General features: G+C 47.2%; 1 protein-coding gene and 1 pseudogene across 12 annotated transcripts in view; both read right to left on the bottom strand.

The window, feature by feature from the left end:
• Positions 1–1,696: 1,696 nt before the first annotated feature.
• The window catches only part of Gripap1 (GRIP1 associated protein 1), a 29,437-nt gene continuing 15,151 nt past the window's right edge, over positions 1,697–15,982 (bottom strand). For all 12 annotated transcript variants that reach the window (XM_036174171.1, XM_036174165.1, XM_036174170.1 and 9 more), the window contains 12 exons: positions 11,134–11,229; positions 10,658–10,870; positions 10,414–10,527; positions 9,330–9,407; positions 9,129–9,224; positions 8,950–9,006; positions 8,765–8,864; positions 7,578–7,708; positions 4,725–4,847; positions 4,489–4,582; positions 3,303–3,457; positions 1,697–2,261 (listed from right to left, as the gene is read on the bottom strand). In XM_036174171.1, coding sequence (XP_036030064.1) covers positions 2,169–2,261; positions 3,303–3,457; positions 4,489–4,582; positions 4,725–4,847; positions 7,578–7,708; positions 8,765–8,864; positions 8,950–9,006; positions 9,129–9,224; positions 9,330–9,407; positions 10,414–10,527; positions 10,658–10,870; positions 11,134–11,229 — 1,350 coding nt within the window. In that variant the 3' untranslated portion in view covers positions 1,697–2,168. The remainder of the gene's footprint in view (positions 2,262–3,302; positions 3,458–4,488; positions 4,583–4,724; positions 4,848–7,577; positions 7,709–8,764; positions 8,865–8,949; positions 9,007–9,128; positions 9,225–9,329; positions 9,408–10,413; positions 10,528–10,657; positions 10,871–11,133; positions 11,230–15,982) is intronic.
• LOC118573789 lies at positions 12,257–12,598 on the bottom strand (annotated as a pseudogene).

Here is a 15,982-nt window from a genome sequence, read left to right as displayed (position 1 = left end):
CCTCTGGAGCTTGTCGGGAGATGAAGCTAGAGGCAGGGAGGGGCTACCGTGGCTCCCAGAGCCCCCTCCCCTAGGACAGCTTGAGAGAGACCCTGGGGAGACTCCGCCTCCTTACAAAGCTGGTTGGGCCTCAGTCGCGTCATCTGGAAAATGGGGGTGGCAGGGAACTTTGCCAGTTCTCCCCACCTCCTACTTCCTGGACTCCCCCTTCTTTGTGCCCAGCTCCTACCCCCACTGCCCCCAGGGGCCCTCACCCCCACCCGTCTGAATCAGCAGCACTTAGCAGAACCAATCGATGGGGAGGCGTCTGTTAATGGCCCCAGAGCGGAGTGCCACAGGGAATGATGCAGTGCTGTGTCCCCTCCCTGCCCCCCGCTTCTGTGGAAGGGCGGGGAGAGGTGGGGGAGGGGGATTGGTGGGGCTGTTTCTCTAGATGACCAGGCTCCAGATCCACTCTGGGGGAGGGAGGGCATAGGGCAGAGCCCAACTTCTAAACCAGATTTTGATTGTGGGGCTCCAGTATACAGCTTCCAGTTTGGGGATGCAAGATGCAGAGCAAAGGTAGTACAGATAGGGAGAATCCAGGTACCACCCCTACCCGTAGGTCCCTGGCCAAAGGAGCAGGCTTCCATCTGTCTGTATCCAATGCCCTCAAATCACCTTTCTGTCCATGGTGGGCTCTGCTTCTGCATATCAGAACACAGAGTACTGAATACCCCTGGGTTAAGTCTGTGAGTTCTAACCCCAGCTTTGCCAGACTTGCCGTCTCCTTTATCAGGGGTCTTTGTTTCCTCAGTTGTCAGAATTATTCCAACTTGAAAGTGTCCTTTCAGGCATTAACTGAAGTAAAGTGAATGGGGTTGGCACAGGTAAGGCCTGGCAGGCTGCCTAGTCTAAGTAACTAAAGGTGTGGGATGAGAGTGCAGTAAGGTGAACTGCCTAAGCTTTCAATCCATTTACCCATCCATGCTATTCCCTTGCTTACTTTGCACACTCCTGATTTGTCCATTCCTACACCCAACCATTTGCCTACTCATACAACCAATGATTCTACCCGTTCCTCTCCACACCCACCTGTCCTTTACTCACCTACCCACTCATCTTCTAGGTAACCTTTTACCAACCCATTCCATTCATCTATCCACTCTATAGCTTCTCCTAGCACGGATGCATCCAACTTACCCTTCCCTTTCACTTAGCCATCCATAATTCCACTCTAGCCATGTCAGTTTGCTCCCAACCTATCCATAAATCCACCCATCTACCCATATAGTTAATTCATCCACTTAGCCATTTGTCCGCCCCTCTAGACATCCATCTGTCCATTTGTATCTCCATTTACCTATACCCCAGGCACTTACTGATTCATCTACTCATTTATTCATCCAGCCGTGCATCCATCTACCTATGCATTTATTCCAGCCACACAAGCACTTATGTATCCCTCAGCCCATCTAACCACTTATCCATCCTGCCCTCTGTTCATTCATCTACACCCTCCATTTTATACATATCCACCCACGCACATGTCTGCAGATATGTCTGCTCTACTCCCTTGGAGAGCTCTGTCAGAAAGCAGGTGAGGGGAGAGCAGAAGGAGAAAAGCTGTAGCCAGGGGTCACCTTCCCCATTCCAGTGCAATGACCACCCCACTCCCAGCACATCCCTCTTGATTGAAAAGAATGAGACCAGACAGTCAGTGGGTGGGCCCGTCTGGCCAGATGGTATTTTGGCTGCATAGCCTTTACACACACACACACTCACACACATACACACATTGCTAGAACATTGAGCATGGACTGCACCCCCACCCAACATCCCCAGTCCCAAATGCAGAGTAGCCAGGCTTCCAGACATAAATTAAAAAATAAAATAAAATGAAGAGTTGGTCTCTGGGGGGGAGAGCTCATGCAGAGTTGAAGGCAGATGTCCCTAGGAGCTAGGGTAAGAACAACAAAATCCCTGCCCTTCCCTCAGGATCCTTCCTCCCCAAGGGCCTCTACCCTCTGACTGGGGTCATCGACACCAGCCATAGACAGGCCTCCAGCCCCTTTAATGTCCGTCTCCCAAACGATTAGATTTGGTGCCAGCCTCCATATTTCCCACCACAGCCCAAGGGAGTGAGTAGCATTCTGGAGGGGGTGGAAGTAGGTGCAGCCTGTGGGTCTTTAGTTGGCTTCTCCAGATTCTAGGTCTGGGTCAGGGGACCCCACACATTCCTTGCTGAGCCGTACAATTTCCTGGGATAGAACTTCCATGTCCTAAAAAAGAAACAAGCCATCAGGAACTAGAGGAGGAGAGGAAAGGGGCAGCTCTGTTAGCCATATGAGGTGTTCTCTGTAGTAAGATGGACTGATGCGTAACCAGTGCCCAGTGCTATCTTCTCTTCTAACAAATGTGAGCTTGCTTCTCCAAGGCGGGACCTGGGGATGGTTCCCTTAGTGATGAAGGAGTATTCGGGTCGGGGTGGGGCAATTAATGTGTGGGTGGACCCATCAGAGATCTATGGCAGACCAATAGGTTCACAAATGAACTCTGTAGAGGACAAAAAGGTAGGTAGATAGGCAAGTGACAAGTAGGTGGGTAAAAGGGTGACTGATGAGTAGATAAAAGGATAATGCATCATCAGGCGCATGCCTTTAATCCCAGCATTTGGGAGGCAGAGGCAGGCAGATCTCTGTGAGTTCGAGGCCAGCCTGGTCTCCAAAGGGAGTTCCAGGACAGCCAGGCTGTTACACAGAGAAGCCCTGTCTCGAAAAACAAAACAACAACAAAAAAGAATGATGCACTAAGAAATGGATGGGCCTGGCGGTGGTGGTGGATGCCTTTAATCCCAGCACTCAGGAGGCAGAGCCAGGCGGATCTCTGTGAGTTAAGAGGCCAGCCTGGTCTATAGAGTGAGTTCCAGGAAAGGCGCAAAGCTACACAGAGAAACCCTGTCTCGAAAAACCAAAAAAAAAAAAAAAAAAAAAAAAAAAAAAAAAAAAAGAAAAGAAAAGAAAAGGAAATGGATGGAAGACTTGGAGATGATAGTTTAACAGCAAGGCAATAAGGTAGGTGGACGATAAACAGTGAGTGCACATATGAATGGATGAGTGGGTAGAAGGACAGATGGAGAAGTGATAGGCTAAACTAGTAAGTTGATGGGACTGTAGAAGAGGGAGTCACAAAAGGGTGGTAGATGACTGGAAGGTGGTAGTTGGGAGGACAAGGGTCAGCTGGAAGGACACAGTCAGGGACTGGGTGGGTAGGGAGGCAGGTGGTTGGAGGGACAGGTGGACAGGCTGGTGGTCCACACTCGCCTTGTGCAAGTGCATATTCTTGGTGAGTTGCTCCTCCAACATGTTCTGCAGCTTCTTGTTCATTTCCCGAAGGTTCTCATCGCCTGGCTTCACTAGGTCTCTCAGGACACTGCCCAGCCCACTTCGGTCTGTGTGGCCTGCTGCCACAGACACATCTGCAAGGGTCCAGGCTGAGCACCACCCCCTCGGCAGAGCCAGGGGTAGGGACAGGGGAGAGTAGGCAGAGCCAAGGGGGAAAGGAGGCCAACAAAGCAGGCAGGCAGGGAGGGAGAAAAGCAGTATGATGGTGGGGGCAGAGGCTTTGACATGTGAAACCCTGCTGTCATTGGTTATGTGGCTCTGAAAAATGGAGGTAATTCCTAACTCATGGTGTTGGGAACATGCATACGCCTGCATGTGGCACACAGAACACATAGTAAACCCTCAAAGCATGTCAATGGACAGTACTAACTCGGAAAAATCAGGAAGTGGGGCAAGAGTTGAGAGCAAGGGATAAAACAGAGGGGAGAGAAGGTAGCAGACACATTGGAGAGGAAAGGATAGCCATGGAGGTCAGAGAAGAGAACAGGGATGACGCTACAATGAATGGAAATGTATGGCTAGGTGCAGGCATGCACACCTATAATCCCAGCACCCAGAAGGCTCAAGCAGGATTGCTGAGAGTTTGAGGCCAGCCTATGTTACAAAGCAAGTACCAGGCTAGGCAAGGCAACAGAGCAAAATCCAGTTTCAAAGAACCAGCAAACCAATGAAAATGGAAATAGAGGGCTGGGGATTTAGCTCAGTGGTAGAGCATTTGCCTAGCAAGCGCAAGGCCCCGGGTTCGATCCTCAGCTTGAAAAAAAAAATGGAAATAGAACAATAGTGCTACTAAGAGAAGATGAAGTAGGGGAACAGAAAAAAAAGCCACATAAAGACATAGAAAGCAGGGGAGAAAGAGGGGTAGAGAAGAAAAGAGACAGAGAAGTCCAGAGAAAACACTAGCAAATGGAGGGGTTAGAACCCATCAGTACAAAGGCGAGGCCAGATAGTAATGCAGAGCTTCCCCACTTCCCCTCTATGGGTCATGATCTTGTCAGTAGCTTCACTGAGTTTCAGGAAGAAAGAAGTAGCAGCAAAGGACAATGGAAAAGGGGGGGCAGGTGAAGTTTGCACCCGAGGTGAGGGCTGGGGAAGGAGCACTGACCAATCCGGCTGTCCATGACATAGGTCTCAATGATGGCGCTTTTCCGGCAGAGGTCCTCTGCCATAGAGGCACTGCTCACCTCCAGGTGCTTCACCTGCAAGACGGTCCACTCCATCTCAGGCTGCTGAACTTCACGTTTCCTCCCATGAGGAGGACCCAGCCAGATACCCTTCCCACGCCTACCCCCCCATCCCAGGGCACGTCATGCGGGGGACGAGCAGGCAGACGGACAGCACCTTCTCCTCCAGCATCCACTTCTCCTGCTGTGTCTCGGCCAGCCTCTGAAACAGCTCAGCCACTTCCTCATCTGACAGCTCTGCTGGCCGAGGGGGCTGGGCCTGAGGACTGCTGGACAAAGACTATAAGAAAGAAGAGAGAGAACGTGCAGCAATCCTCAGCATCACCCGTCCACCTGAGTTAGGGCCGGAAGCACGTGGGCGAGTACAGGCTGAGGCTGGAGCTAATGCAGGCCAGACTTGGCACTCTCAGAAACTTTACATTTCCCTTGGCCTAAAGGAAGGCAGACAGTGTTACCACCACCACCACCACAAGAGCGTCACTGAGAGGACTAAAGGAAATCCAGTAGCAAATGACATCTAATTCCCAGATGACAGGAAGTGGAGGCAAGAGCAGAACAAGCCAAATGGGACCATTAAGAAGCAAGCAGAAAACTCTAAAGGTGGGATGTTTCCTGCAGGTCAAATGGTTTGCTTTCTTCCACCAGCTGATGTCAGGAAAACAGGGTCAGAACAGACACAGCGACATAAAACAAACAAGTAGCAACAACAAAAACCAGTACTGAAACTGAATGCTAGCTTCTACAAAAACAAAAAAGAGGACACTTTCAAAATCCACTAGAGGGCCAGGCAGTGGTGGCGCACACCTTTAATCTCAGTGCTCAGGAGGCAGAGGCAGGCGGATTTTTGTGAGCTCCAGGCCAGCCTGGTCTACAGAGTGAGTTCCAGGACAGCCAGGGATACAGAGAGAAACTCTGTGTTGGAAAAAAAAAAAGTCCACCAAGGGGCTGGAGAGATGGTTCAGTTGTTAAGGGCACTTGTTGCTCATGCAGAGTATCAGGAATCAATTCTCAGAACCCATATAGTGGCTCACAACCATACACATATATATATACAGCTCTAGGAATATGATGCTACTTTTGACGTCTGTGGGCACCAGGCACACACATGGTGAGCACATATACATGTACAAAACCACACATATAAGCAAATCTAAAAAATTTCATTCACTTTCTGTTTTTTTGAGACAGGGTTCCTCTCTATCCTTGGCTGTCCTGGAATTTGCTCTGTAGACCAGGCTGGCCTTGAACTCATAGATATCTGCCTGTCTTTGCCTCCCTAGTGTAAAAAAAAAAATTTTTAATTTATTTTAATGTGCATTGGCGTTTTTGCCATGGGTGTCGGGTCCCCTGAAACTGGCATTACAGACAGTTGTGAGCTGCCATGTGGGTTCTGGGAATTGAACCCGGGTCCTCTGGAGGAGCAGTCAGTACTCTTTTTTTTTTTTTTTCAGAGCTGAGGACCGAACCCAGGGCTTTGTGCTTGCTAGGCAAGCGCTCTACCACTGAGCTAAATCCCCAACCCAACAGTCAGTACTCTTAACCTCTGAGCCATTTCTCCAGCCCCATAAAATTTTTTTTAATTAAAAATATTTTTTCAAAGTCCTACCAGGGATGGAGAGATTACTTAGCTATTAAAGCTAAGTTTATAACCAAAAAGACAAAAATTCCCATAAAAAAAGTCTCACAATGTATACATGTTATTTGTATAATTATTTAAATTTCCAAATAAAGTGTTTGGCAGGAAACATGGTGTGATGGATGGCAATAACAATGATTGATAAGCATAAGTTGCTAAAGGGAATTAGCCATAGTGGCTCATGCTTACAATCCTAGTACTTGGGAGGCTGATGCGGGAGGATTATGAATTCAAAGCCAGCCTGGGATACATAACAAGAATCCAATCTCAAAAAAAGAAAAAAAAAACAAACAATAAATAAGGATGGAGAGATGGCCCAAGAGTTAAAAGCACTGGCTGCTCTACCAGAGGACCCAGGTTCAATTCCCAGCACCCGCATGGCAGCTCACAACTGTCTGTAAATCCAGTTCCAGGGGACCTGACTCTCTTCTGCCTTCTAAGAGTACTGCATGCAGGTAGTGTCTCAACAACAATACATGCTGATAGAACACCCATACACATAAAATAATAAAATAAAAGTAAAAAAAAAACTATTTAAGCCTAGTCTTGGTGGCACATGTCTTTAATCCCAACACTTGGGAGGCAAATCAGGCAGACCTCTGTGAGTTTGAGGCCAGTTTTGTCTACCTAGTGAGTTCCATAACCGGGGCTATGTAGAGAGACTCTGTGTCAAAAACCTACTTTTAAAAAAGCAATAAATAGCCAGACATGGTGGCACACACCTTTAATCCTATCACCCAGGAGGCAGGCCAAGCAGATATCTTCTATAAGGTTGAGGTCTACATGGTCTACATAGCAAGTTCCAGGTCAACCAGGGCTACAGAGCAAGACATTGTCTCCAAAAAATAATAATAAATAAGTTGGAAAATGGGACTTCCTACATGAGTGGTGTACTTCCCATAATGCTTATACTTTACAGCACAAGAAGGTGAGATTAACCTATAGATGATGAAGGGCAGAGAGAATGATTGGCCTGTCTCCCATATATCAGCCTTAATTTAAGCTGATGAATTTGGGGAGAAGTTGGCAAAATGTTTGTGTCAGGGGCTGGGGCTGCATCTTAGTAGAACAGCAAATGTTGACATGTGTTCTGCATGTATGTGTATGTGTGAGGCTCCAGGTTCAGTCCTTAGCCTGGACAGAGACAGACACACACAGAGAAAGAGATAGATAGATAGATAGATAGATAGATAGATAGATAGATAGATAGATAGACAGACAGATAGATAGATGGTAGAAAGAAAGATAAATAGGTAGACAGATAGAAACACATAGAAAGTTTGAGAAGAAATGCTTGTCTGAAGGTCAGAGCAGACAAGTTCAAGTGGGGAAAATGGAGATACTCTAGTCTCAGTAGGTGAAACTTGCCCTTACCCTGGCTGGGATGGCTGAGCTCTCCTTCTCCTTCAAGATCTCCCGGTAGCTGAAGGAGGAGATGCTACTACTGTCCCCTGTCTGAGTCCGGCTTGGTGAGTTCATCTCAGAGAGGACCAGCTCCTCAATGCCTGGGGAGTGGAGGAAAAAGAAACCTGAGTCCAGATCCCTAGGAATCTCAGGAAGAACTAGCAGGAAGAGGCAGAGATTTGCCAGAGATGGAAAGAGGAAGAGAGCCATATTCAGGCAAGCAAACTCCAGGACTGGACCGGGAAGAAACAAGGAGCCATCTCTGTTGATAAACATATCCAGTGATAGAAGGGAAGTGGATGAGGCTGGGAGAAAGCGCAAACTTAGATGCAGAAAAAGGAAGACCGAGAGTGGGTGGTGGCACACACACATGCAGGGGAAAGCCCAGAGACAGGAAGCCAGCACATGATGGAGACTGACAGACCACAGAGAAAGACACCTTCAGATCAAGGTCAGAACGAAGATGGAGACAGACTTGTAGCCATTCACCTAGACCTTCGTCCCATCTAGTAGATAAGAAAGGTGTATAATATAAAATTCTAATCTGCCCCCACTTCTTAATCTATTAACAAAACACCTCTGTTATAATGAGAGGTTTTCAGGAGGCTGAAGCCTGCCTCTGTGAGAAATTGGTTTGGTGAGAGCTATATGTTTTGCCATGTCACTTGAACACTTGCTGAGCATGGTGGTACATGCCTGCAAGTGAATTACTTGAGCTGAGGAGTTCAGGGCCATCTTGGACAACTCAGAAGAACCCTGTCTCAAAAACAAAACAGGAAACATTGGTACTGAGTTTGTGACACTGCCCTTAATGCTGCTTCTGGGTATCAGGAAAGGGTTAGTACCATACTCCAAAGGAATCTCCAAAAATGCAATGCTGAGTGGGGTTTTCCCAGCACCTTGGTTGACAGCAAATTTTCTCTACGCCTGTCTTGTTTTAAGAGATCCATTAGAGCCGGGCGGTGGTGTGGCATGCCTTTAATCCCAGCACTCGGGAGGCAGAGCCAGGCGGATCTCTGTGAGTTCGAGGCCATCCTGGGCTACAGAGCAAGTTCCAGGACAAATAGAAACCAAGGAGACAGTGCAGAAGAGAGAAAAGAGACAGCATTCAGGCAGGACAAAGGACTAAGGGAGGTCCACCCATGCTGCCATCTCACCTGAGCGGCTCTTGCTGTTGGTGAGGATGTCCTGCAGCCGCTCCTGCAGCTTGTCAGCTCGTTTCCGTTCCAGGTGCAGCTGCCTCTTAAGGTCTTTGAGCTAAAGGTATGTGTGTGGAGGGTAAGAGCTGTGACCCAGGGGCTCCATAAAGGAGGGGAGGAGATCGCAGGCCTCACTAGCTTACCGCAGCACTGCCCTTCTTTTCCAGGATCCGTTGCCCATCCACTGTGTCCTTTACCTCCTGTGGTTAGAGAAGGCACAGCTGGCAGGTGAAGGCACAGCTGCCTGCAGTGGACCCCCTCCTCACCCCATTCTGCAAGCTTAGGCCATGGCTATGGCTGGGACCACAGAGATACCACAGACCTGCTTCAGGCTGCTGATGGTCTTCACATGGCCATCTCGTTCCTCCTGGGCCTGCTGGAGCTCATCCCGCACATCCCGTAGCTCTTTGTCTTTGCCCTGCAAAGCAAACAACAGCTCAGACCGTTGCCTGAGAAGAAGTCCCTGCTCTCCTACAGCGATACCTGGTACCCCGACACAGGAACATCATCACATGACAGTCACCTTCAGCTCAGCAGCATGCTGCTCCTTGCACAGCTTGAGAGCTTCTTCCTGTTCCTGTTGCTGCTGCTGTAAGGAATCCTGTAAAGAGTCCCAGATTAGCCGGTAGGTGGTGGCGCACGCCTTTAAACCCAGTACTCAGGAGGCAGAGGCAGGTGGATTTCTATGAGTTCCAGGCCAGCCTGGGCTACAGATCGAGTTCCAGGACAGGCTCCAAAGCTACACAGAGAAACCCTGTCTTGAAAAACAAACAAACAAACAAAAAAGAGTCCCAGGTCTGCTCAGGGCCCCCAAAAGATGGTGTGTCCAGTCAAGGGCATGTGAATTTCAGCAGAGTTCTTGGGACGTGACAAAAACACCTTTTTACTTTGAGAGAAGGTCTCAGTATATAGACTGCACTGGCCTTGAACTCTCAATCCTGCCTCAGTCTATTGAGTGCTAGAATTTATAGGTAACTCACTGCCATGCCAGACAGAAAACATATTGTAGGAAATAGCACATGCCCTATGGCAAAAGTATGAAGTGGAAGCCTACGCCATTCACACAGTAGATCAAGTGATATACATTTATATTTCTTTATTTAACAAAATGACACTGCATGCCAGGAATGTTCAAATGGTTGTACATAGATTAAGTAATTTTCTAGAATCTTCCTAAAATATCTCTACAGTAAGGCATTTTCTTCATCCTTAATATTTTTGCTGCCAGGAATTGAACCTAAGGCCTCATGCTGCTCTCTGCCAAAGGTGAAACGGGCCATAGAGAGTGAAATGCTTTGCATAAGGTCACACAGCTAGGGAGCGGCCCAGGCAGCATGCAAACTTAGGGTCACACCTGGCTCCAGTGTGTCCTCTTCTCTGCTACAGGACACTGCCTCTTATTATTGTCAGGACTTGTCCAGAAAAAGGCAATAGATAGTCGTGTTAAAGTAAAAATTAATGTATTGCCAAACAAGGAAAGATAATATTTTATAACTTTTTGGCCGAGAAACAATCTGGGAAGAAGAAATGCCTGTTCAGATCTGCACAAAGGCAGAGCATGCGCGTCCCAACCAGCTTTGCACCTTTACTAGGTACCACTGACTCACCTCAGCCTCCTTCAAGCGCCGTTCAAACCAGCCCTTGGCTCCATCCATGGAGTGTACCTGAGCCTGAAGTTCTTCCACAGTGTGCTGAAGATTCTCCAATTCTCTTGTTCGAGCCTGGAAGGGGAAGACAGAGAGGAGTTGAGCAGCAGAGGACTGGGCACCCATCATATCACGAACCTGCCCACTAGCAACACCATGGTCTTCAGCTTTGAGAGGAGAAAGGAGGCATCGTTGCCCCACCCACCTTCTCCTCCCGAATCTGCCCCCGGAGCTCCTCCTCCTGCCGTTTCTTGTCCTCATGCAGCTCCCGAAGCTCACGCTCATAACGAGCTCGCACCCCCAGCATCTCCTTCTCATGCCGTAAACGGACAGCTCCCAGCTCTTCTTTGTGCTGGGACTTCTCCTGCAGTGTCTCCATGGCTAGCTCATCCAGCATGGCCTTCCGTTTCTCAGCAGTCTGGGGACCAGGACGGGGGGGGGGGGGGGGGCAAGAGAAAGGCAATTCACTTCATCTCTCAACCCCACAAAATGACCACCATTCTGTCCCATGCCCAAGGAACTAGCCAGAACTCTTCCCTGGCCCTCCACACTGGCTGAGTTATTCACCCATCCTTTAGAAAAAAGTCATTTTCTTTTGCTTTCCATTCCCAAGATTTGGCCTTATCACTTCCTACCCTCCTGGACTGAGCCATCTCTTTCCTTCTTCCCATGGAGCCCCACCTTCCGAGCTTCCTGGAGGTCCTGGGTCAGCTGCTCCTTCTCCTGACCCATTTCTTGAAGCTGTTCCAGCAGCCGGCTATTGGCCCTTAATGACTCCTAATTGAGAAAAGAAGGGGAAAAGTCGGAGGGCAGTCCCTAGCCATTTCCAACACTTCTTTTTTTTTAAGGTTTATTTATTTATTATGTATACAGCATGTATGACTGCAGGCCAGAAGAGGGCACCAGATCTCATTACAGATGGCTGTGAGCCACCATGTGGTTGCTGGTAATTGAACTCAGGACCTCTGGAAGAGTAGTCGGTGCTCTTAACCTCTGAGCCATCTCTCCAGCCCTCGAACACTTCTAGTAGACCTTCCCCCTAATAAAGTGGGTGTTATAATCGCAATCATCATGGGAAAATGACAGACGCTGCTGCTTGATCCCCAGTACCTATGGGTCCCCACTCCCTTAGCAACAGAATTTACGTTAGGAATAGGACAATCTAAAGTATTTCTCTCTCCTCCTTCACAGACAGGTAGGGCCACATGATTTGTTTCTTGTTTCTCTGTATTCTTTGCTCTTTTTTTGAGACAGAGTCTCGCCAGGCGGTAGTGGCATACGCCTGTAATCCCAGCACTCAGGAGGCAGAGGCAGGCAGATCTCTGTGAGTTTGAGGCCAGCCTGGGCTACAGAGTGAGTTCCAGGAAAGGTGCAAAGCTACACAGAGAAACCCTGTCTCAAAAAACAAAAAAACAAAAAACAAAAAAACAAACAAACAAAAAAAAGAGACAGGGTCTCACTGTGTATTCCTGACCTGCCTGGAACTCTCTATGTAGACGAGGCTGGCCTGGAATCATTTGCTTCTGCTTCTGCCTCTGCTTCTTGAGTGCTGGGATTAAAGGTGCATTCAGTCAGACCAGGCTACACTCCTTTTTTTCTTTTTCAGACAAAGTCTTATGTCAAAAGTCTTTTTCTTGAGATAGCACCTCATCTCAAACTTGCTATGTAGCCTAAATGACCCTAACCTCCTAATCCTGCCCCTACCTACCAAATGCTAAAATTACAGGCATTGGACACCATGCCTGGGTTTATTTTCTTTATGAACAAGCTCTGGTAAGTTTTATTAAAGAAACACTTTTCTGCTTTACTTTTCACCAGTCTGTTCTGACATGCCTCTAATACCAGAATTACCTGCGTCAATGGAGCCAGTCCACATTCTCTGTACTATTTTCCAATTGCTGTGCCCAGTTCAATATTATTGCCACGGTGGTGATGGACAACAGTTTTAGCCCACAGGGAATAATGGCATCCTATGTCCGATTGCCTTGAAGCTGGGCAGTTGTTGCTAAGGCTGACCAATTTCATTTCTCCCTGTTGGATCATCTTCTGAGTCTGCTTGTGTTGCATGCACTTTCCACTTTTCAGAACCAAGTGGAACCTCGAGTTGATCCACTCCAGAGACTGCCATCTTCTCTGCAGCCACCATCATTCTGCCTTAGGTGCAGGAGAGGCCCCGACCAAGAGCAACCTCCAAGATGGCCAAGAATGAGAACGCTTATCCTCCTTCCTCTCTCTCAATTTATTATTATGATTTTTTTTGTTTGTTTTTGAGACAGGATCTCACTATGTATCCCTGGCTGGCCTCAAGCTTATAGAGATCCAGCTGCCCCTGCCTCCCAAGAGCTTGGAATAAAGGTGCATGTCACTTGTTATGATTTTATTTTATGTTTTTGAGACACTGTCTTGCTGTGTTGCCCAGGCTGGCCTCAAATTCACAATCCTCCTGTCTTAGCTTTCTTTTTATTTTTTAATTTTTAATTTATTTTAGATTCAGTCTGTTTTATGTGTATTGACATACCTGCCTGTATGTCTGTGCACCACATGTGTGCCTGGTACCCAGGGAGGCCAGAAGGAGGCATCAGTTCCCCTGGAACTTGAGTTATAACAGTCATGAGCTGTCCTGTGGGCACTGAGAATTGAACCCTGGAAGAGCAGCCAGTGTCCTTAACTGCTGAGCCACCTTTTTTTTTTTTTAATTTAATTTAATTTAATTTTTTAAAGTTTTTCGAGACAGGGTTTCTCTGTAGCTTTGGAGGCTGTCCTGGCTCTTTTTTTTTTTTTCTTCAAGACAGGGTTTCTCTGTGTAGCTTTGCACCTTTCCTGGAACTCCCTTTGGAGACCAGGTTGATCTCAAACTCACAGAGATTCTCCTGCCTCTGCCTCCCGAGTGCTGGGACTAAAAGGCGTGCGCCACCACCGCCCAGCCATGCTGAGCTGTCTTTCTAGCCCTGTGTGAGCTTTCTGAGTGCTAGGATTATAGATAGGCATGAACCACCGTACTCAGCAGAGTATGTTCTTAAAAGAAAGGAAGGTACTCTTTACTATTCACTGCTTCCTTTCCTCTTTTCTTCCACATACAATGTAAACATGAAGGTCAACCAGTTTCAACAGCTATCCTGGAAGCAAAGGCTAGAAGTCTGTGTCAAAGACTGTAAAAATAGCAAAGGAGAAAGAACCTAGGTCACTGGTGATTGGCTCATAAGTCAAGACAGGTGTGGTGGCTCATGCCCGAAATAGTAGCTCTTAGGAGGCTGAGACACGATGGCTGCCAGGAGTTTGAGGCTAGCCTTGGCTACAAAATGAGTACCAGGCCAGCCAGGACTACATAACAAATAACTGTCTCAAATTAAACAAAAATGAAAAAAACACCATCGTTGCCATCATTCATCCCTGAACAACCTACTTAGTATTTTGTTGTTTTTCTTTTTGAGACAAGGTCTCACTCTGTAGCCTAGCCTGGCCTTAAACTCATAGCAATCCTCCTGCCTCAGAATACTGAGTGCCACCATGCCAAGGTGCCTACTTAAGTGTTTTATGTAAGAGAAAACTAAACTTGTATGTGGGTATGTGTGTGTGTAGGAATCTTTTGTGTGCCTAACATATATATATATATATATGCAGAGAGCAGAGGAGGATCCTGAGTATCTTCCTCTCACTTTTGACCTTATTTCTTTGAGCCAAGGTCTCTCACTGAATCTGGGGCTCACAGTTGTTGGCCCTAGCAAGCCCCCTGTCATCACCTCCCCACTCTCCCAGTATTGGAGTTATGGGCACACTTTACATGGCACTGGGATCTGTACTCAGATCCTCATGCTTGCAAAGCAAGCACTGTTACCCACTCAACCATCTCTCCAGCACCCCCCTTTGATACAAGGTCTGCTCATGAAGCCCAGGCTGGCCTCGATCTTGCCATGTAGTTAGAATGACCTTAAACTGATCCTTCTGTCTCTACCTCCTAAGTGCTGAGATCCTAGGTGTACATCACAGAGCCTGGTTTATGCATTGCTGTGGATTGAACCCAGGGCTTTGTGCGTGCATGTGTTAACTAAGCTCTATCACCAGCCCTACACTTTTTTTCTCTTGGGACAAGATCTCACTATGTATCCCTGCCTAGTCTAGATCTCGCTCTGTAGACCAGGCTGGCCTCGAACTCACAGAGATCCGTCTGCTTCTGTCTCCCGAGTGCTGGAATTAAAGGCGTGCGCCTCCACCGCCCGGCCTCCAAATTCCTTTCTTATTTACTCCAGTATTATTCTAGTTTCTCCAGGCTAAGCATCCTTCACCCTAAAACCCCAAACCTGAAACTTTTTGTTTCTTTCAGACAAAGTCTTACTATATAGCTTTGGATGGTCTAGTATTCACTCTGTAACCAAGATTGGCCTAAAGCTTATGGCAATCCTCCTGCCTCAGCTACCTGAGTGCTAGGATTATAAGCACACATCAGTAGACTGCTCGATCAACTGGACATACAGGACCCATAGAAAGGTGACCACTGAACTTTGCTTGACAAAATGGTCCTTCAGGTTCCTGCTTCGCAGAGAAAGCTGCCAAAAATTCTACAGGACACTAAGAGAAGTGACTGAGAGACTCTAGCCCTGTGGGCTAAAGACAAATGTCCCAACTTTACAAAGGAACATTAGGTGACTGTCCAGGCTGCCAGCTGTCTCTGTCTACCCTGCAAGACTCCCGAAAGTTGCTTGCATCCTTCTCCCATTTCTCAGGTAATATTATATCCTTCTGAGGTCTTTGATGTGGTTAAAGACTAGATAGTTATAATTTCCTCAGTTATGATAAAAGATACGTTAGATATAAAACCTTAGACTCATAAATATAAGATAGATAGGATATCTTCTTTAATATTGTAACTGTAATTCTTGCTTGATAATTGTTTTGTTATATGTAATTGTACTATGTAAAAGTTAAAACCTTCCTTAAAAAAAAAAAAAAAAAAGAAAAGGGGAAGTGCTGTGGATATCGCTCTGTGTAAATAAAGTTCTGATTGGCCAATGGCCAGGCAGGAAGTATAGGCGGGACAAGAGAAAAGAGGATTCTGGGAAGTAGAAGGCTGGAGAGACCGCCTACCGCCGCCATGAAAAGCAACATGTAAAGACACTGGTAAGCCACAAGCCATGTGGCAAAGTATAGACTAACAGAAATGGGTTAATTTAAGATAGAAAAGGTAGATAACAAGCAGCCTGCCACGGCCATACAGTTTCTAAACAATGTAAGTTTCTGTGTGCTTTCTTGGTTGGGTCTGAGTGACTGTGGGACTGGCAGGTAAGAGAGATTTGTCCTGACTGGGCCAGGCAGGAAAACTCTAACTACAGTATACCTGGCTTAAAATCTGAAAATTTTCAAGTATGCACATAATGCCACATATAGGAATTCCACACCTGGTCACCAATGATGGGTCACTCTCAAAATGTCTAAGTGCTAGGTGGCACACAGCTTTAATCTCTGCAGTTATGTGGCAGAGACAGGAGGAATTCTGTGAGTTCAAGGCCAGCCTGGTCTAAATAGCAAGTACTAG

The sequence above is a fragment of the Onychomys torridus genome, chromosome X (assembly GCF_903995425.1).
Source record: "Onychomys torridus chromosome X, mOncTor1.1, whole genome shotgun sequence".
Lineage (NCBI taxonomy): Eukaryota > Metazoa > Chordata > Mammalia > Rodentia > Cricetidae > Onychomys > Onychomys torridus.
This window is presented reverse-complemented; position numbering and strand designations above follow the sequence as displayed.